Here is a 21612-nt window from a genome sequence, read left to right as displayed (position 1 = left end):
CTTTTACACATCCAGAAAATGTAAAGCTAATCCTTGTGTAGCCACCGTAGCGAACGGTCGTATGCCACCAACACAATGGAGGTCAAAAAGTCATTGTAGTTATATGTCCTTTATTGCAGACAAGGTCAACTGTGCATCAGATGTCTACGGGGCGTCGAGCGGGGAGACGACATGTCCTCCATGCTAGACGGAGACGACGATGACCGATCAGTCATCAGCTCTCTCATTCTCTCCCCCTCAGTCCAAGACAGCCCCAGAGAAGAACGCGTTACAACGAAACTCATCAAGTTCGATGTAAGTATCTGTACAAAATCTTGTAAAATATCCCTTCTCTTTCTTTCTTGAGTCTATTATTTCTGTGTATAATTTTCTGTCCTATTAACTTTCTGTTTAAAGTCAATTCTTTGCATAATCAGTACCTATCTAACTGCACTTTTTCAAAATTATGAACAAAAGTAATTAACAATACTAACGGCTGGACTAATATTATGAAATGACAGCAACTTATGAAAATTAATTATTGAGTGTTTAGTCCATTTCAATATATCACGAGTCAGCTTTCACATTTAGAACGCATGCCATACATATGTACTACCGTGGCGTTGACAGATATATGTCTAAGTAGACAACGCAAACGAATCTACTTCGCGTGCCAATTACAATGCTCTGCTAAGCTGAATTTTTTATGCATCGGAGTCCAATTCAAACTTAATCCGATTTTATTTCACAACTTATTCGGAATATTATTTTCTATTTGGAGTTACTTATTTGCCTGTTGAGAAAATCCGAATTTGAATCAAAGCTCTTCAAAAGTAATTGTCAATAATTGTTAAATAAAATAATGTATTAATTCGTCCATGTATTTATTTGCCTGTTACTAAAATACCTACTTTAGACGACGTTCTTATACCTCACAAAAACATTAAAATTGGCACGCTTAGTTTAAGCATGAGATGCATGCGGTACACGCGACGTCTATCTAGATGTTTGTCTATCATAGCGTTTCCCTTCAAAATCTCATGTGAAATGTTTCACTCGTTTCTAGGCGACAATGCTTTTCGAACTGCCCCTGATGTTGTTGCTCACGCTTTGCATATGCATAATGAAGCGCATTTGCAGTAGTTTTCTTTGGATTTATCGTATGTAGTCAAAGGTACGTCCATTACTGACACGTTACTAGACTAAGCGATCAGGCGTGTTCCGATTGGTTGCGCGAGTGCGTGCGAGTAGTTCTCGGACGGACCAGTGTGACATGACCTCTACTTTTACCATGAGTTTATTGTAACTGCTAGCGACTTGTACAGCGCCTCTAGCGGTCACTTATAGAACTAAAGATCACTAGTTTGAGTCCATATTACTTGTAGATTTTTCGGTTGAACATAGGTTATATTTCTATGGATTGCAATTTGACTGTTTTCGATAAATACCGTATGGACTACTAGTAAAAGACTAAACTATTCAAAGCTTTTTTTTTGGCTTTTGTTGTAACAACGTAATGAGTTTCGATAGCAAATCATGACAAGGTGATCTGAAACAGCTGTGCGTAACCGGAGAGCGCTCTTATGCTGGTTCTTTCAAGTGGTGAACTCGCCCGCGCTTGGCAACCGATCAGAATTACACCCAGCACGAAATGGTGAAGGTACTTGTGACAGTATTGGGACGCACGAAAGTTGATTTTAAACTTCGGAAATGCATGGCCTTTCTCTTACCTTACTTAATACTTAACCAACTTAAACCGCGTATTTTTTTTAAATGATAATAGTAGATTTTAATCAATTGTCAATTGTGATGTGTCTAATGTTAAAAAGTGGAGTAATGGGTGTATGTTTGACTAATCATCTTCTAAATTAGAATTTAAGTATCATTATAGTTTGACTATACTCGTATCATTCATTTAAAATGACCTACATATTATGCAATGTTACTATGAACATTGACAACAATTTCTGTTACTTATTATTAATGATGGCTTCTTTATCTTTTATCATCGAATCAATTTTCAGTAATTATCATGGATTAGTAATCACTTCAATAACACGCATTATTCAACCAATTATCAAATTTGATCATCGAGCAGCTATAACAAATTTCATCATCATGAGGTATTTTACTAATAAAATAACACTAACTTGTCATCTCACCATAATTTTCCATGTTTCCTCAGAATGCGAAGGAAAAGCTACTTCAAGGCATTTGGGCTAATAACAAGGAGGATGGTCACGACAACCCGTACCGGGAGCTCGTGCAGAAGTACGAGGCGCTGCTGGAAGTGCAGCTGTCGCAGGTGAAGGGCATCCGCAAGAACAAGCCCGCGCCCTCCGGCCCCGTGTCGCTGCAGGACGAGCTGCAGGTCTCCGGCGACTTTAGCCACTTCAGCGTCAAGGACACGGACGAGGAGAGCGGACACGGAGAGGACGCCAAGGAAAAGAAACCTGAAACGCGCAAGAAATTCATCCAAACCCCAGACTTCTCTGAAGCGGAAACCTCCAGCTCTGGATTCTCCGATGAGACCAGTAACAAAGCCACGCAGACGGAACGCGAGCGCCCGGGCTCCTTCCTCTGCACCATCGCCGACGGGGAGGACTACCGCTTCAGCATCTACGACGACGTCAGCCCCATGGACAGTCGCTTCCGCAACCGACCGGAATACAGAGAACTCTTCAAAGAGATCTTCACAATTTTGAAGAAAGCGGCGGAAAACAAAGACGAGGGCGAACAACTCCCGCTCCTAGACGACACGGGAAAAGTTCCCCCCGTCACCCCCGCCAACGAGGAGCCCCCAGGAAACTTCACCGACGACACGCAGAGCGTACTTTCCTCTGTCATGTCTGAACAATCGATTCCAGTGTCCGATATTACCGCTCCGGAGACGCCGACGCTCAAAGAAAAGGTCCACGTGCTCGAACCCGCTAAGAAGGAAACCGAGAACAAGGAGAACAAACCAGTGGAGGAGACCGCCAAACCGAAAGAGAAACGAGAGCCCGAAAAAGCTGAGAAGGCAAACGAGAAAGAAAAGGAGAAGGAGCGAGTTTTGACTCCCCTGGTCCGCCAGCCTCTGGAGTACATAGCGGCCACTAGAAAGAAGTCCAGACATCGCAACAGGAAACACAGCCAGGAGCGACAGGGCGCCGACTCGCCGGTGTTCCCGTCGCCGCCTAAAATCACCTACCAGAAGTCGTCGAACAAGAAACGAAGAGACTACCGGCCTATCGAAGTCAGTCCGCTGGTGCGGCCGAGCGAGCCCGCCGACTGGAACGGGTCGACGCTGCAGTTCTACAACCGCAACTTGAACTCGCCGACGCCGAGCGCCAGCGGCCGCACCGGCAAGATCTACCAGGGCTGGAACCCCGAGACCGACTCGTGGGACATCAAACAGAGCACGGCCTCGCAGGAGATCCACAAACTGCGGAAACTAGAGCTCTCGTATGCGGAGGTCCTCAGGAACGCGGACAAAACTAAGCCGCGGCGCAAAAAGCACCAGTAATTTATTCGTTTTATTTTATTACGTCGACCCCTCTTACTCATCAGTAGGAGCCGAGTGATCCGAACGCCATTTGTCTTTGCCAACTGGACATATTAAATTTAATTTAAGAGTATTTGTTTGTGATCTGCTAGTGTTATTATTTTATTTTATTACTTGAACATTATTCGAAATCTTAATCGAAATTGCCATAATTAAACCGGTATATTGTTTGTATACCTCGCCGATACGTATACCTTTGTAAGTCTGTCATTCTGTATCAAATAGTAATAGTACTGCCCTCCGATATCCCGAACAGTACGTACGACAAAACGACCTTGCATTTATGTCAATAAAGTTGAATTTGGCTTGAATTGAGTACCCGCATTTGGAATGAATTAGGATTTTAGAATTTTAAAATGTTAACTGTTTCTGTTGCTATATTAGTCACTATTTTAATTGTATATTATGTATTCGATTTATAATTTGTAAATATTATTTTCGTTTAAGTTAATTATATTTTTTTAATTGCCATGGATATTTGAGAGTACTCAAGGTTTGTATGGAATCGGATGCTATTTAAAGAAGACAGGAAGGTTGAAGGTATAAATAAAAATTTGCATTAATAATATAATCAGCATTTCATTTCGTTCCTTACTGCGATATAAATATATGTAACATAAAGCGTAATAAATAATAAAACGCTGTAAGTATATTACAATAATATAATTTATGCATTTTTATACAGTCACTAAGTAGCATTCGTGTGAACGCCACGAGCGTCCAGTATCTTGCTTCGAACGCGGCATTGGCAGCAATGAACGATGTTTGATATAAAACTATTCATCCTAATGTAACGTATTGCTTTATGTCACATACAGGCGATACGGTGTAAGCCAAAGTGCTACTTGAACAATATAACAATTGCCACATGATTTTATCATGCATTGTCACCAAGTAATTTGTCTGCAACGAATCTTTTCAAAGCTAAAGTACTAGTCACTGTGTAGAGTGAACAGTTTAGTCATTATAAATAATGGTAATGTTGTCCTCTCGGTTCGTATACCTTATAAACATGCGTCAAAGTGAAGGTCGGGTGGCAATTGTCGTATTGTTAATACTGGAGTCCCGAAGAAGACATTTTTCCATTTAGACTTAGGTAAATAAAAGTTATACCAAACATATCGCACCTATTGGCAGCTGACGCGGACAGTTCGCGAGCTAAGGCCGATGAATCGTAGGGATTACCTACATATGTGCAAGTTAAGGGACGTTATTTAAACATTGGGATTGGGTGTCTCAAATCTCGGAAAGTTCATAAAAAAGGGTGTATTCCCATTTGTTTCCGGCTCATGTAAGGCGGTGATCACGTGGGGCGAGGACAAATAGTAATACACCAAAAAAAGGAAGTTTCCCAGGTTTTTGAGAAATGTTCCAACGCAACTTACACAATGCACATACGAGGTGTTTTTTTAACCCTTGGCCATATTTTGCGACATGAACATGTCCTCCTGACGACCGATGTTCCTACAACATGTAGTACAGTAGACCCCAATGAAATTTTGACTTTATCTATTTATTAGCCCCGTAGACAACATGCCAATCGCTAACGCTCCGAAGCGAACGAAACGCAACTGTCACTGTCACACTAATATGCAAGAGTGATAGAGAGACACAAAGCGATTCGATGGCGAAGCGCAAGCGATTGTCACCTAGGCTAGGCCGCCGGTTCAATTCAAACTACGAAATTTTGATACCCAGTCGTCAGGAGGATAAAGGTCATACTGAGCATCTCTTACCAACACCGAAATCGCGAAAAAAGTATCGGCTCCGCACCCTCCCTCAGACTTGGCGTGCGAACTGTCGCTGTCAACTGCTGAAGTCGTCATCGGGGTCCATAGACTAGGAATCCTCTAGACGGAGTTTAAAGCAATTATTTCATGAAACCGATGCTGCCAAAAATACGGGGGTGCGGGGGACGAGGTGAGCGAATCCCGTGCCGTGATTGGTCCGTTCAAAGACACGGACCAATCACGGCACGGGATTCTGACACTTGACTCGAAGATGGAGTAAAACTACCGTATATTTGTGGCAGAGGGGGTAGCGCTACTATGCTCAGTCTAGAGGATGTCTTGTCTGTGTCGGGGTGATTCTGCTATTTGTTCTGCTCGGCGAGCTCCCTCTCGACGATTTTGCGGTACTCGTCGAAGCCGCCCTCTATGCTGGTGACGGAGCCGTTGCCGCAGATCCACAGCTCTTTGCACACCACTCGTATTAGCCGCTCGTCGTGGGATACTAGGATCACGCCGCCCTGGGGAAATACGTATACATGTTGTTATGAGATTCAGGATTAATATCATAGACAACGAAAACATACATAGTCGAATTGGACACTTAATGGAGACTATAATAATATAAGGGCGGTCAATGTTAAATTTGGCGGCGGTAGCTGGCATCTCATACATTTTCAAACTTTTCATAGTAAGCATGTTGACAAGTGCCCCTATTACTGCTGCGTTCGACTTCGTGCTATACCTTCGTGCTATATGCTTCGTTTTATGGTACTATACCTAGTTTGTTTTTAGTGCTGACAGTACAAAACGATGAGACGATGTGGAAGGTCACACATGACTACTTTCTTCCTTTCCTGTTTGATAGAACAAGTAGAAAACTACTTCATTATGTTTCATTATTTGCACACAAAAAATCTACCGTATACTTGTTAATCGTCAATCAGCACAAGTTGGGGTTGCCCATGCACATGATGGCGATGGCCACTCGAGACTTCTGTCCACCGGAGAGACTGCCTATAATCTGATAAAAAAACAACAAAACTTACTGTATACTTGTTGATGCCCTTCCCCAGTGCCTCAATAGTCTCAATATCCAAGTGATTCGTCGGCTCATCGAGTACGAGGAAGTTGGGGTTGCCCATGCACATGATGGCGATGGCCACTCGAGACTTCTGTCCTCAGGAGAGACTGCCTATGGTTTGATATAATAACAACTAAACTTACTGTATACTTGTTGATGCCCTTGCCCAGCGCCTCAATAGTCTCAATATCCAAGTGATTCGTCGGCTCGTCGAGTACGAGGAAGTTGGGGTTGCCCATGCACATGATGGCGAAGGCCACCCGAGACTTCTGTCCTCCGGAGAGACTGCCTATGGTTTGTAACGCGAGGTCACCGCTGACACCGAAACTGCCTAGTTGCCGTCTATATTCTTCTATCGTTTTGCCTGTGAAAGTAGAGTAAGATATAAAATCGATCAAATAACAAGTTGGATTCGATAAATCATGCAGACGCAAGACCTAAATACAAATATAACTCATTTATTGTCAGAAAGTGAGTAATGGAAATGATGTTTACGTTAAATAAAGTGCCTGTAACTGTGTTGATTTAACTTGCCTGTTGCAGTAAACACATTGACGATAGGTATTGTGCATAATGTGTAAAGAGTCCAATATCGTCAGAAAAATCGTCTAACTTTAGAGTTAACTAATACTTAGGTATTAGTAGTAAAAGATACGGTTACACGGTGGGAACATCAGATATGAACACAGCTCATGTTTTTAAAAAAATTGTAAAACGTACGTACAAGACAAGACTAGCTGTTAAACTCAACAAACAACGTTCACCGAACCAGCGACCCAATGACCTAACCCCCTTATTCTTATGAATCCACCAAACAAACCTTTATACGTTTGCTAAATTAATCAGCTGATGATCATCGTTTCTCCCTATCTATGACATAACGACATTAGGGAGAAACGACGATCATCAACTGATTAAGTTAGCAGCCGTTTATGAATAACGCCATAAGGGCCAGTTGCACTAACCACATTTGACTGACTGATCAACGTCAGCCGGCGCGCCCCGGCTTTACTATGAAACTTTCCATACATACAAATTTAGCGAACGATATTTACGATACGAACAGTTTGATGCAACCGACCGTAAGTGTAAGGCCTGAGTGGACGCTCGAAGCGGAGCGTTGGGCGGGGCGTGCAGCGTGGCGTCGGGCTCACAAGTGATGTGAGCAGCGTGCACTAAGGCCGCTCCTATACGCTTGCATTTGTTTAACATGCACGCCGCACGCCCCGCCCCGCTGCACGCCCAACTCGAGCGTCCACTCAGGCCTTACACTATAACAGGGATGTTGCGAACATCCGCATCCGCATCCGCAACCGCGGAACTTCCGCATTATTTTCAACATCCGCATCTGCATCCGCATCCGCATAAAATCGATGCGGAGCTTATGCGGATGTCGAACAAGTCGGTACAGGAACGTCTTAGCGGCGGCGTAAGTGCTAGGTAGGTTCGTCATTACCTACAACGAAATCGTCTAGATCCAGAAAAGTCGGCCAAGTTACTGTTTATTAAATATAACGCATCTATATTCTTGCTCAAATACGTTTCGTTTTTTTTAAATAAAAAAATACTAAAAATATAATATTTGACGTTTTCTAAGTACCTAATCTTGACATCCGCATACGCATCCGCATCCGCGGATATGAGCCTTTAAATATCCGCATCCGCGGATGTCAAAAAATCTGCATCCGCAACATCCCTGCACTATAAGTACCTGGGTAGCTCTTCTGGAGTAGCTCGACCGAGTTGACGTTCATCTCGAGCTGGTCGACGTGGTGCTGCGAGAAGTAGCCGAACTTGAGGCCGCGGTGCACGTTGCGCGCGCCGCTCGTGGGGGAGAGGATGCCCATTATTATCTTTAGTAACGTCGTCTTACCGGCACCGTTGTCACCCACCTGCGATGAGAAAAAAAGGAGAAACTTAGTAAACGTACCTAAAAAATACGGTTGCCCCAAATACAACCGACTGACAGAATTTTAGCAGAAAACTATGAAAGTCCCCTGGTCAATCTGGCTAATAGGGAATATTACGCGGAAGTCTGCGTAGAGGGCGTCACTCCCACAATAAGTGACAATCTAAGGGTCTACCGCAAACGAGAGAGTCGACATTTTGATATCTAACCTCTCTGTCACTCTTCCATATTCGAGCGATAAAGAGGCAGACAGCTGAGTTTCGATTTCGCGTTTCCCGGTAGGCCCTTTGTAAACAGACCGCCTTGATGTATCAATGTCATATTTGATTGTCTGTGCAAACTTGTCAAAAAACAGTTTAAGTTACTAGCACTTAAGTCACTAGTGCTGCACTCTGGCGGCAAAACATTGTAGTAATACTCCCTATTCAGTCATATCCGGCTATTCCGTCCACGAGCGTATATTTCTTTGATTTATCAATCGTAGGAAAAAAACCATTTGCTTTTGATTGCTGAAACTAAAAGCAATCGCTGCTTTGTCGATGAATTTAACAATTTTGTTCCTTGTTCGAGAAAAACGCTAATGGACGGAATAGGTCCTATGACGGAAATAGCCACATTGACCTTACAAACAATTACAGCGCACGTTGTAACAACTGCAAAACTATTTGGTGTAACTCGAACTAAAAATTATAGTAGCATCAGAGGTGAGTACAATCTAATCCGTATCCATTATTCATTTTATACAATAAAGTTAATTTAATGGAAATAATAATTAAAAATTTCGGCTAAATTTCAGATTGAGAAAGTTATTTTGTGAGTTCACAGTATGGTAAAGCGATTAGTTGTAAAAAATACTAGATATATTTAAACACATTCACTGCCTGCCACTGCTAGCCGCTTTTCGCTACACACGGTTTTTCCCGTCTCATGGGCTACGCTACGCTCATAGCGCGTAGCTGGCGCTGGCACCGAATGTGTTAAACAATGCACTAATAATAAAGAAAGCATCTCATCTATTCTCATGGTACAATGAATAAAGATAAAACTGTAGAATGCCTAATAAACATAATTGTCCAATTATAAATTCGATTAGCTATGCTAACTAAAGTAACAAAAAATCATTATTCATCAATGTCGTTCTGTTTACTTTGTTTATATTTTCCCACGAGCTGATTGGTATTGAAAAATTGCATTAACCTTCACAAAGACGAATCATTTAGCACGTTTAGTCTCACAACCTTGCATTAAATAACGCAACAATTTAAACCTTCGATTGTTCTACTTAGTAACAACACACGATACAGTCAGCAGAAATAGTTGCTACGCGGGCGAGGTGTTCAAATTGATCTTGACACGACTTTATTGTTAAGAGAATAAGAGTGCGTCAAGGAAATTTTACCCAATGCAATTATGCCCAGAATAAATCAACAATTTAAATCACATTCGAGCCAACACCAAGTAATACAAGTAAATGTGAACTTAGTAACACTAGAAGAAATCAAAATTATACAGAATTTGCCATTCGTTCAACCAACGCGGCTATTGCATTTGAGAAATAATAAAGATCTTCGGGCGCAGCAATTATTGTTCGATCTTACAATTTTACGAATATGGAATGGACGCAGTAGAGGTGATTTAGCGTTAATAGCGGTAAGGCGTGAGGCTTTCAAGCCGGCGGTCGCGGGTAAATTCGTCTATTACAAATGAATTTCTAAGAAAACTTACGATACGAAATAGCGATGTGACGAGTCCACTTTTTTTCAATTCGAATCATTCGAATTGATTCGGCCGCTGATTCGAATTCAAAATCGAGTTGACTCGACTCGACGATTCGCGTGGTTCGCGACAAGGTCACAGGCACAGGCGCGGAGCGAGTTGAGACGGCGAGTTACGCGGCAGTTGTTGTAAAAAGAACCTTCAGGGAACGGAATTAAGGTTTATTTTTGAATGGCCATACTAGCAGTGAACTCGAGTTGGGATACTTGGAATGGCGAATCAAGCGGCAGTTGTTGTAAAATGAACCTTCGGGTCACGGAATTAAGGTTTATTTTTGAATGGTCATAGTACCAACTCGAGTTGAAACGGCGAATCGAGCGGCAGTTGTTGTAAAAAGAGCCTTCGGGCTACAGTATTAAGGTTTATTTTTGAATGGCCTTAGTAGCAGTGTGATAGCGTTGACTCGGCTCGGCGAGTTGTTCGCCGAGTTAGCTAGTGGTCGAGTTGATTCGAATTGCCCATAGTCTTAATTCGAATTAACTCATCTGTAGGCTGATTCGAATTATTCGAATCAGATAACTCGACTCGCCCATCGCTTTACGAAATATATATAACTTGATATTTAACAGGTTCTCTTTGGTGAAAAAAAGCATCATGAGGAAGTCGGACTAATCCCATTAAAACTAGGCTTTAATTTCCGTCAAGAGAAGTTCAGAAGGATGGTATTCCACCTGTCCAATTTTTTAACGCAGTAGCTTTCGTAAATTCCCGGACACCTTTATGGAAGCATTGCAAGCGGGAATGCGCTAACATAAGACATAAGGAGGAAGAAATAGTTATTTGTACAACAAGAGATCAAAGTTTGATATTTCTTCGAGTGCTTATTATGCGTATATGCGTAGTAAGGGACTCAAAAGCGCACGAGATGTAAATAACTTTGATCTCGTGTAGCACACAACATTTTTCACCTCAGCAGTGAGAACATATTAGAGAACCCGAAAAATGTATTCCTTCTTCATCACTTACCTCTATTCACTCATGTTTTCTTAAGATATACCAACAATTAAATTTTCACCTCAACAGCTCGAACAAGGGTACTTTGCTACTTAAAAACAGTGAGCAAAATCGGATCGCATTTTGCTCATTTTGTCTCACTCAGTGAGCAAAATGCGATTTTGCTCACTGTTTTTAAGTAGCAAAGTACCCTTGTTCGAGCTGCTGAGGTGAAAATACTTACAATACATATCCTAGACTCCAGCGTAGCGCCAAGGTTGACGTTGGTGAAGATAACCTTGTCCTTCGAGTAGTAAAAGCCGACCTCGTTCAACTGCAGAATGGGCGGAGAGAGGGGCTCCGTCTCCGGAAACCGGAGCACCACATCTATTTCCTTCTCTACCGGTTTTAACTCTGGACTGTAGAAGAGAAATATGGTTAGATTTATGTATACTAATACAGGGTGCTTCCTGTAACAGGAGCAATAAATTAAACTGTAGGCTGTACTCCTCAAACTGACCAACATTTGTTCAGCAACTTTTGAAAATAACTCAGGTTTCGATTTTTATTACACTTTTAAGTTTATTCTAAGACGCAATGTATTGCAAATGTTGTTATGTTTAAAGCGTGACAAGCAATGTCAAACACACTGATGTCAGCGTACATTGAAGGCAATACATATTTATTTTGTATGAAAAAGAGGAAGTCTAAAGGATTCATAATTTTAAAAAGTTGCTGAACAAATGTTGGTCAGTTTGAGGAGTACAGCCTTTAGTTTAATTTATTGCTCCTGTTACAGGAAGCAGCCTGTATAATAATGGAATCATACTATTGTTAATCTAGGCACACAAAGCAAAGCGACTATGCTCAGTTTTAAAGTAATCTTGTAGACGGTGGTTCGGCCCAAACGGCTGTTTGTTATAAAATGTTATATCATTGTATCGTATGACAGGGACAACAAAATAAAACACTATCAATATTATCATATTGTCCCTTTCACACGATGTTATATAACGTTATGTAACAGCCAATTGGGGCCCACCATAAAGCACATAAATAAAACAAAGTTCGGTTCTTTTAAAGTGTCCCCTGGGGAAGGGGAGTACAGTTTACAAATGGTTAATCTCTGACACATTTTATTCATATATGGCTGTGAATTACAGCCCGCTAGATGGTAAGCGGTTGCCATAGCCTGAGGGCGCCTCCAACTCCAAGGATGCCACACGCCGTTTTAAAGAAAACCCTTGTACATACCTTTTTTGAAGAACCACATATCTACTTCTCCTAGTTACCTCAAAAGAAAGTAGAGGTAAACAACAGGCGTAATTATCGCTAAAGAGGAATCTCTTCCAGACGGTACTCACAGTTTGTCCAACATCTTGATCTTGCTCTGCACGGAGGAGGCGCGGTTGGCGTTGTAGCGGAAGCGGTCAATGAACTCCTGCGTGTGAGCCCGGTGTTGCTGTTGCGCCTCCCATTCACGTTGCTGGTTCTTGTGCTTCTGTCTTTTTATAATGAAACTAACAGCACAGGCGGTCTTATCTCTTCCAGTACTCACAGTTTGTCCAACATCTTGATCTTGCTCTGCACGGAGGAGGCGCGGTTAGCGTTGTAGCGGAAGCGGTCAATGTACTCCTGCATGTGAGCCCGGTGTTGCTGTTGCGCCTCCCATTCACGTTGCTGGTTCTTGTGCTTCTGTCTTTGTATGATGAAACTAACAGCACAGGCGGTCTTATCTCTTCCAGTACTCACAGTTTGTCCAACATCTTGATCTTGCTCTGCACGGAAGATGCGCGGTTGGCGTTGTAGCGGAAGTGGTCAATGAACTCCTGCGTGTGAGCCCGGTGTTGCTGTTGCGCCTCCCATTCACGTTGCTGGTTCTTGTGCTTCTGTCTTTGTATAATGAAACTAACAGCACAGGTGGTCTTATCTCTTCCAGTACTCACAGTTTGTCCAACATCTTGATCTTGCTCTGCACGGAGGAGGCGCGGTTGGCGTTGTAGCGGAAGCGGTCAATGACCTCCTGCGTGTGAGCCCGGTGTTGCTGTTGCGCCTCCCATTCACGTTGCTGGTTCTTGTGCTTCTGTCTTGGTATAATGAAACTAACAGCACAGGTGGTCTTATCTCTTCCAGTACTCACAGTTTGTCCAACATCTTGATCTTGCTCTGCACGGAGGAGGCGCGGTTGGCGTTGTAGCGGAAGCGGTCAATGTACTCCTGCATGTGAGCCCGGTGTTGCTGTTGCGCCTCCCATTCACGTTGCTGGTTCTTGTGCTTCTGTCTTTGTATGATGAAACTAACAGCACAGGCGGTCTTATCTCTTCCAGTACTCACAGTTTGTCAACATCTTGATCTTGCTCTGCACGGAAGATGCGCGGTTGGCGTTGTAGCGGAAGTGGTCAATGAACTCCTGCGTGTGAGCCCGGTGTTGCTGTTGCGCCTCCCATTCACGTTGCTGGTTCTTGTGCTTCTGTCTTTGTATAATGAAACTAACAGCACAGGTGGTCTTATCTCTTCCAGTACTCACAGTTTGCCCAACATCTTGATCTTGCTCTGCACGGAGGAGGCGCGGTTGGCGTTGTAGCGGAAGCGGTCAATGACCTCCTGCGTGTGAGCCCGGTGTTGCTGTTGCGCCTCCCATTCACGTTGCTGGTTCTTGTGCTTCTGTCTTTGTATAATGAAACTAACAGCACAGGTGGTCTTATCTCTTCCAGTACTCACAGTTTGTCCAACATCTTGATCTTGCTCTGCACGGAGGAGGCGCGGTTGGCGTTGTAGCGGAAGCGGTCAATGAACTCCTGCGTGTGAGCCCGGTGTTGCTGTTGCGCCTCCCATTCACGTTGCTGGTTCTTATGTTTATCTGTCTTCGTTTTGTGGAACTGCTCGTAGTTTCCTCTGAAAAAAAAACCAATTAGAACGCTTGGAGTAACCAGCGCATTTTATTAAAAAAACCGGCCAAGTGCGAGTCGGACTCGCGCACGAAGGGTTCCGTACCATTACGCAAAAAACGGCGAGCCCCACTTAAATGTTTATTTTATTTTGTTTTTAGTATTTGTTGTTATAGCGGCCACAGAAATACATCAGCTGTGAAAATTTCAACTGTCTAGCTATCACGATTCATGAGTTACAAACTGGTGACAGACAGACAGACAGACAGCGGAGTCTTATTAATAGGGTCCCGTTTTTACCCTTCGGGTACGGAACCTTAAAAAGACTGACACAGTCACACTTATAGTAAAGTAAACTAACGTCATGGCACGGAATAAGTAATAGTAAAAATACAGAAGATTCTATCGCCTAATGTTCCTTATAACTACTCCAAGACCACAGAGCGCACGCTCCGAGCGTGCACTCTTGACGCTAACGCCGACCGCTACATACATTTATTTTAGCTTTTACCCACAGTTTGGTGCGACCGAGGCTTTAGTGGTCGTTTCGTAAGGCGTTCTTGCTGCGAAGAAACGAGCTTACACTGGGATTATCTCGTCAGGTAACAAGCAAAAGTCACTAAGTACCACCACACAAGTTCATAGCCATAGTGAGCCATATTAGTACGAAAAGAAGGTTGATTTTTGTTTAAATTTTATAGTAATTAGTGATCTAATTTAAACTGCTGTGAGACATACTAACATTGAATAATTTTACGGTTTAGACTCACTTATTTTATGTCACTCGCGCGACATGTTTCGGAGAGCCTAGGTCTCCTTTCTCAAGCACTAACAGTGCGAGCAGCGTTCACGACGGCCGTGTATCGCGTACTGCGGCACGCCGCGTCGCACAATTAGTGACTTTTGCTTGTCACCTGACGATCTGTCTATGATGCCTTGTGGGCTGGTCGAAGCTAGTTCTCAAGCCAACCTTTATGTCCAACTCGTGATATTACCTGTAAGACTCTATCCTCTGCGTGTGCAAGTGTAAGATGTCTGTGGGCACCGTGTCGAGGAAGTTTCTGTCGTGGGAGACCACTAGTAGCGTGGTGGACCAGTTCTGAAGGAAGTACTCAAGCCATCAAGCCATACAACTTGTAATATTACCTGTAAGACTCTATCCTCTGTGTGTGCAAGTGTAAGATGTCTGTGGGCACCGTGTCGAGGAAGTTTCTGTCGTGGGAGACCACTAGTAGCGTCGTGGGCCAATTCTGAAGGAAGTTCTCAAGCCATCCAACTTGTAATATTACCTGTAAGACTATCCTCTGTGTGTGCAAGTGTAAGATGTCTGTGGGCACCGTGTCGAGGAAGTTTCTGTCGTGGGAGACCACTAGTAGCGTCGTGGGCCAGTTCTGAAGGAAGTACTCAAGCCATCCAACTTGTAATATTACCTGTAAGACTCTATCCTCTGCGTGTGCAAGTGTAAGATGTCTGTGGGCACCGTGTCGAGGAAGTTTCTGTCGTGGGAGACCACTAGTAGCGTCGTGGACCAGTTCTGAAGGAAGCACTCAAGCCATCCAACTTGTAGTATTACCTGTAAGACTCTATCCTCTGCGTGTGCAAGTGTAAGATGTCTGTGGGCACCGTGTCGAGGAAGTTTCTGTCGTGAGAGACCACTAGTAGCGTCGTGGACCAGTTCTGAAGGAAGTACTCAAGCCATCCAACTTGTAATATTACCTGTAAGACTCTATCCTCTGCGTGTGCAAGTGTAAGATGTCTGTGGGCACCGTGTCTAGGAAGTTTCTGTCGTGGGAGACCACTAGTAACGTGGTGGGCCAGTTCTGAAGGAAGTACTCAAGCCATCCAACTTGTAATATTACCTGTAAGACTCTATCCTCTGCGTGTGCAAGTGTAAGATGTCTGTGGGCACCGTGTCTAGGAAGTTTCTGTCGTGGGAGACCACTAATAGCATCGTGGGCCAGTTTTGAAGGAAGTACTCAAGCCATCCAACTTGTAATATTACCTGTAAGACTCTATCCTCTGCGTGTGCAAGTGTAAGATGTCTGTGGGCACCGTGTCTAGGAAATTTCTGTCGTGGGAGACCATTAGTAACGTCGTGGGCCAGTTTTGAAGGAAGTACTCAAGCCATCCAACTTGTAATATTACCTGTAAGACTCTATCCTCTGCGTGTGCAAGTGTAAGATGTCTGTGGGCACCGTGTCGAGGAAGTTTCTGTCGTGGGAGACCACTAGTAGCGTCGTGGGCCAGTTTTGAAGGTAGTTCTCGAGCCAAATGATGGCTTTTATGTCCAACATGTTGGTGGGCTCGTCGAGCAATAGTAAGTCGGGTCTGAAACAAAAAAAAATTGATTAATTTTACGGTTTAGACTCACTTGTTTTAAGCCGCGTACGCGATACACGGCCGTCGTGAACGCTGCTCGCACTGTTAGTGCTTGAGAAAGGAGACCTAGGCTCTCCGAAACATGTCGCGCGAGTGACTTAAAACAAGTGAGTCTAAACCGTAAAATTATTCAATATTAGTATGTCTCACAACAGTTTAAATTAAAAAAAAAATTGAATAATTCAATCTGTGGCCTGTGGCCATGAACTCTTTGAAAATAGACAACGATCGTGAGGCAGTGCAACTAAGCAGTGGATAAAAAGTTCTGAAGCTGTTAATCTCGGTTGTTATCAGTAGCAGCAGTCATTAGATCTAGTTAAATAATTTTGATTAGAGAACTAGATGTTCAAAATGATCTGCACACGCTTTTATTCTCTTAGGCCGTCGTCACACCGTCTTAACAACATTGTGCTCCGATCATTTTGAACACCTCGCTGATTAGCTATTTCTGACTGTACATCTAACAGTTCGACGATGTCAGAGAGATGACTTCTGCAAAAAGTATAGCTTTCGACTATATTATAAAACCGGCTTAATCCCTAAAATCCTATCTTTGTAGTGTTTTAATATGTAGCTTTATGTATTATCTGTCGTGGCATCACCGAATGGGCCCTACGGAAGACCAGCGCTGGCTATACAGCTAGCATTACGCTGAGTTGGGTCCATCGGCACACTTATTAATTTCTTCTTTTCTTGCTGCTGTTGTTGTCTGTACATGTCCGTACATGTTTTGTGATCGTCACGAATAAAAATCTTTTATCTTTCTTTATCTTTAAAATAGCAATATCTTACTTTGAGAATAGCGCTCGGGCTAAGGCGAGCCTCATCCTCCACCCTCCGGAGAATGTTTTAGTGGCACGAGCCTGCATCTCCGGCGTGAAGCCCAGACCGCTAAGGATGATGGACGCCCGAGCGGGCGCCTTGTCCGCCTCGATCGCTTCTAGTTGTGCGTAGATCTCTGTCAACTCTGCTGATAGCGCTGGGTCTGTTGATCTGTGAGAAAGATGGCGTTATTCTTAAAGGGCTACTAACTTATCAGTTGATGATAGTCGTTTGTCCCTATCTGTCGTTATGCCATAGAGAGGGACAAACGATGATCATCAGCTGATTAACTTAGTAGACGTTTATGAATAACGCCGTAAAATAATTTCTGCGCTTCTGGACAGAGTTCAAAGTTAAGCTGGTTAAAGTTGGCAAACCAAGCACAATGACCCGATATCTACGGGCTAAGTGGGGATAAGGAGCCCTTAATCTATTAATCGCCAAAGACGCCAACTGACGCGCGCAGCTACATTCCAATATCAATCTTGGTGCATTCCGACTAGGTTCATAATGGCGCGCCGCGCGCCGTATACGATAGGCGTGGCGTTTAAGGGGTTAACAACCATTTTGGTATGGCAAGAACGTGTAAACAAGTTAAATTTTACTCTGTATAATTTAGGTTTTTAATTTTAAATCACAAAAAATTTTGGAATTTGGGTCGAGTCTAAGTTTAACATTCTTAATTCCAAGGTAAAAACTACAGGCACGTTATTTCTCAATACTCAATACATTTGCGTTCTAGATGGTTGATAAATTATTCATGTTGAATATGACTCCAGGTTTCTCTGTAATATTTCAAACTGTCATCTTATGAATTGTCATTGAGATACTTAAAGAAGAAATTCTATTGCTATTCTTAGTTCCATATTAAATCTTGTACAAAATGTCGTACAATTTACTTAGGACACCAACAAATAAGTATATCTCTATATCAACCTGTCAGTTTATAACTAATTTGCGAAAATTTATCTGAATTTGGTTTCGTTACTAGCCAAACTAGCCCCGGCTTGCCTATGGATATGTTTAACGCGCCGCCAATTAGCCTAAGGGTCCCTAAGAGTCATTGCTCCACATCCACCCAGTATAACTTATATATGAAACATAGGTAACATTTATAAGCGAATTACCCATTATTAATAGCCGCTGTAATCTCCCTCTCTCTCCGCAGCAGCCTGTCCCTCACAGTATCACACTCCAGCACGCTCTGTAGCGCCACCGTGTCGTCTCCAACCACCTCCTGTTCCACATGCAGTATGGAGATGTGTGACGGTATCTTTAGTTGCTTCGATGAGATCATGCGGAGCACTGTGGTCTTGCCGAGACCGTTCCGCCCTACCAGGCCGTAGCGCCGGCCGAATGCTAGTATGAGATCTGCGCCTTGTAATAAAACTCTGAAATAAAAAGGGACCTTAGGTAAAATTTTAGGGTGTAAACGGCTGGCGGCAATAGTTGCGAATGGTACTTGCTTTTTTGGGGGTTAGGCTTTAAAAAAAATATTCGTAGCTTTATAAATTTGGGTCCAACTCTTCTGTAATTTATGAGATCTTATTGTTGTTTATAAACAATGTACTACAGTGTCAAACAAGTGGAGGAAAATAGGTAGATTTTTTCTACATTCACTAAGTCTAAGCTGTTCATCTTTCAATTAATTTACTATCACCAATATAATAGATAGTAGAATATAATAATAGATTTTTCACACCTCCTATTCAGAAAATAGCTTTTTCTCCCCTGCTAGGAGGGATCAAAGTGGCACTTTTTCTCCCTGCTAGGAGGAAGCAAAGTAACACTTTTCTGTTCTAGCACACTATTTTTACATTTTTTTGCACATTTATTTTTTAGCTTAAATAATCTGTTTAAGCATCAGATTGTGTCAACACTAAGATTTTTTTATTTTCCTCATAGTTGATGTGAAAAGCAGTATGTGTCACACGTATCAAAATTATTTCGTCTTGAGCGTTAACACTTCAATCGCTCATTACGCTCAGGATTCAATGTACGCCCTTGACGGAAATATATCGTTTTGATCCCTTGTAACACAAACTACTATTTTAAGTTGTTTTATCAACCCCTACCCATACTCTGTCAGGTGAATAAACAATTAAACCACTTTCATTATGAGCCACCTCCAAAATTTCGAAAAAAATGTATGTAAATTTTCAGTTAAACCAATTAACATTAATTTGCGTGACAATGTGAGTAAGATTGACCATACCTGTCACCATAAGCGATATCAAAGTTCTCTATCCTAATATCCTGTGTCCGGTTATTGCCCTTGGCTTCAAGTTTGCTGTCCTTCTTGGATGTGACCTGCGAGGCGGTGGCAGTCTGCAGCACAGGGGCGGCCACCGGCACTTTAATGTCTTTCTGCTTATCCTTCTTTTGCTGTAACTTGGCCTCAGCTTTTTCTAACTTTTTTGCATCTACTTTCTGAAATTAAGGTTTCACATGTGATCAATTCATTTAGCTATAGAATCATGGATTTGTATTTGAAAAATCCACAATTCTATTTAGCATTGACGGCAAACCAGAACAGTAGTTAAATATTGTGTTCTCAAAGAGATTGTGTCACTTAACAGTAATAAAAAGATTGATTTAAACTTATACTAATTTTACAATTATTATTAACAATAACGGGACTTCGAAGGTAATTTTTAAACTGAATCATAAGTGTGGGAATAATCTGCCACCACCAATAAGAAATTGTACTCCAACAGCAACTTTTAGAAGTAAGATTAAAAAGTATTTAATTGATCTTCAAACTTACAACACATGAGCTGAAGTATCCAGTCTAACAGGATCAATTCTTCATGAGCTAGCCAATTTAATGGACCACCAGGTCAATATTTCCTCTCAAACAGTTTATAGATTTACATTATTAGTTACGTAAGTTTTTGTTTAGAAGAACTTTATAATTTGTTAAAGAAAACCAAGGCTTACCAAATTATCATCCCTAGTTTGAAGCCATATACTCTTAAGGTCCTCCGTGGGCTCTTGTTGTGACGTCATAGAGGCAAGGTGTATGGGCGCATCCAACACTTTCCGGGGTCCATTGCTTGCATTTGTCTTCTCCGGTTGCATCATGTGAAGGAGTATTTCACATATTTCTCTACAAATAAAAACATTTTAATATCAATTTCTTTTCATACATCATAATGGTTTACAAATAGCTGTAGGTTTAAAATTCAAGGTAAACAAATTAAAATCTTCTTGCCATACTTAGGATATGTACAGTCAGCAGCAGAAATTGCTAAGCGAGCAAGGTGTTCAAAATGATCTTGACGCGACTTAATTGTTAAAAGAATAAGAATGTATCAGGATAATTTTGAGCACCCCATCCGCTTAGCAACTTCTGCTGCTGATTGTACCTGGTAATTATGGCATTTAAAAATTATTTAAAACATCCAAGCAGTAGGAAGGGCCCATGCCCATAAGTAGGCGTGGCTCCGCGATTTCGTCGCTTTGCTACAGGTAGTTAAAAGTACATCTGTTCCACACCAATTTTGGTGGCTAGCCTTAAGCCGCTTGTGGCGCTGTCGCCAACTAGCGGCCATATCTGTGCTTTTCGTAACAGACGCGTTTTGTTAGAGAGTGAGTCTTCTGTATCTAGTACTATTATTTATTCTGTGCCATAAGCAACATTTGGATTTTACATTTTCTCAACTATACTCTACATTTAATAAAAGTAATTGAATAAGTTTTCAAATGGAGGCAGAACATACTAAGAGCAACTAGATTATCAGCATACAACTATGTTGTCAAGAATGTGCAACTGGTTTATTTACAAAGTATTGTAAGACTTATTCAAATGAGATTTATTTATGACGGAAAATCTGTTTGAATAATTAAATTAACATGTGTTTGTGATTGTGAAACTTTTGAAGGAGACCTAATTATTATTATTGTAATTTTTCTTTAACAAGTATTATTTATTGGTTTCCTCCCTTAACAATATACATTTAAAAAAGTAATGTTAATACAAGACTAATAATATAAAATTGATTGGCATCAGTTATTCTCATGTTCCCTCAGAAACACATTTACCTAATATCATCTTCAGATTTTTCGGAAATGCCTTGTAAAACTTCTCCGACGGCTTCGTACACCTCCTCTGTATCTTCAAACTCTCCAGCACTGTTGTCCAGGATATCTACAACAATTTAATCAATCTCAATTGGTACATATTCAACTTGGCACATTCAGTTATTTTAATGTCAATGACCGACACATGGCCAATGAAGCTGAAATAATTACCAAAACCAGTTCATATACATTAACCATACTATATAAATCGTCCATATTCACTGAACTTAGACAATAAGCAACAGCAGTGACTATAACCTCAGAATACACACCTTCGACATATTTCTTCAATTCTTCATCTATTAACGGGAATTGACTTTTGATGTATTCACCACAGCTGGCCATTTTCAGTGAATATATACTTGGTAATTACCAAGAGAATATTATTGCATTTATCATTTATTTATAAAAAAAACTTTTTTTTTTTTTTTTTTTGTTAGAATGGCTTAGTTAGAAACTTTAAATGCACGAACACGAACCGATGTCAC

General features: G+C 41.9%; 2 protein-coding genes across 4 annotated transcripts in view; one reads left to right on the top strand and one right to left on the bottom strand.

Moving 5' to 3' along the window:
- The window catches only part of LOC134648935 (cerebellar degeneration-related protein 2-like), a 98152-nt gene extending 94058 nt beyond the window's left edge, over positions 1–4094 (top strand). For all 3 annotated transcript variants that reach the window (XM_063503576.1, XM_063503575.1, XM_063503574.1), the window contains exons 5-6: positions 120–294; positions 2165–4094. In XM_063503576.1, coding sequence (XP_063359646.1) covers positions 120–294; positions 2165–3484 — 1495 coding nt within the window. In that variant the 3' untranslated portion in view covers positions 3485–4094. The remainder of the gene's footprint in view (positions 1–119; positions 295–2164) is intronic.
- Positions 4095–5605: 1511 nt separating this feature from the next.
- LOC134648914 (ATP-binding cassette sub-family F member 3) lies at positions 5606–21538 on the bottom strand. The gene is made up of 12 exons (XM_063503523.1): positions 21397–21538; positions 21086–21191; positions 19982–20150; positions 19257–19471; positions 18169–18432; positions 17012–17212; positions 15986–16168; positions 13674–13847; positions 11197–11371; positions 8046–8226; positions 6478–6698; positions 5606–5771 (listed from the first exon to the last, which is right to left on the bottom strand). The coding sequence occupies exons 1-12, from the start codon at positions 21467–21469 to the stop codon at positions 5616–5618; spliced, it is 2118 nt and encodes a 705-aa protein (XP_063359593.1). The 5' UTR covers positions 21470–21538; the 3' UTR covers positions 5606–5615.
- Positions 21539–21612: the final 74 nt, after the last annotated feature.

The sequence above is a fragment of the Cydia amplana genome, chromosome 6, assembly GCF_948474715.1.
Source record: "Cydia amplana chromosome 6, ilCydAmpl1.1, whole genome shotgun sequence".
NCBI lineage: Eukaryota > Metazoa > Arthropoda > Insecta > Lepidoptera > Tortricidae > Cydia > Cydia amplana.
The sequence above is the reverse complement of the archived record's forward strand: the minus strand, read 5'-3'. Positions and strand labels throughout refer to the sequence as shown.

Excerpts from the sequence above, each read along its gene's own strand:
- LOC134648914 (XM_063503523.1), bottom strand. The coding sequence starts at position 21,469 with ATGGCCAGCTGTGGTGAATACATCAAAAGTCAATTCCCGTTAATAGAT. Across the intron at positions 13,848-15,985 it reads CAGAGGATAGAGTCTTACAG|AGGAAACTACGAGCAGTTCC; the intron begins GTAATATTACAA and ends TTTTTTTTTCAG. Across the intron at positions 11,372-13,673 it reads ATCAAGATGTTGGACAAACT|TCCAGAGTTAAAACCGGTAG; the intron begins GTGAGTACTGGA and ends TCTCTTCTACAG.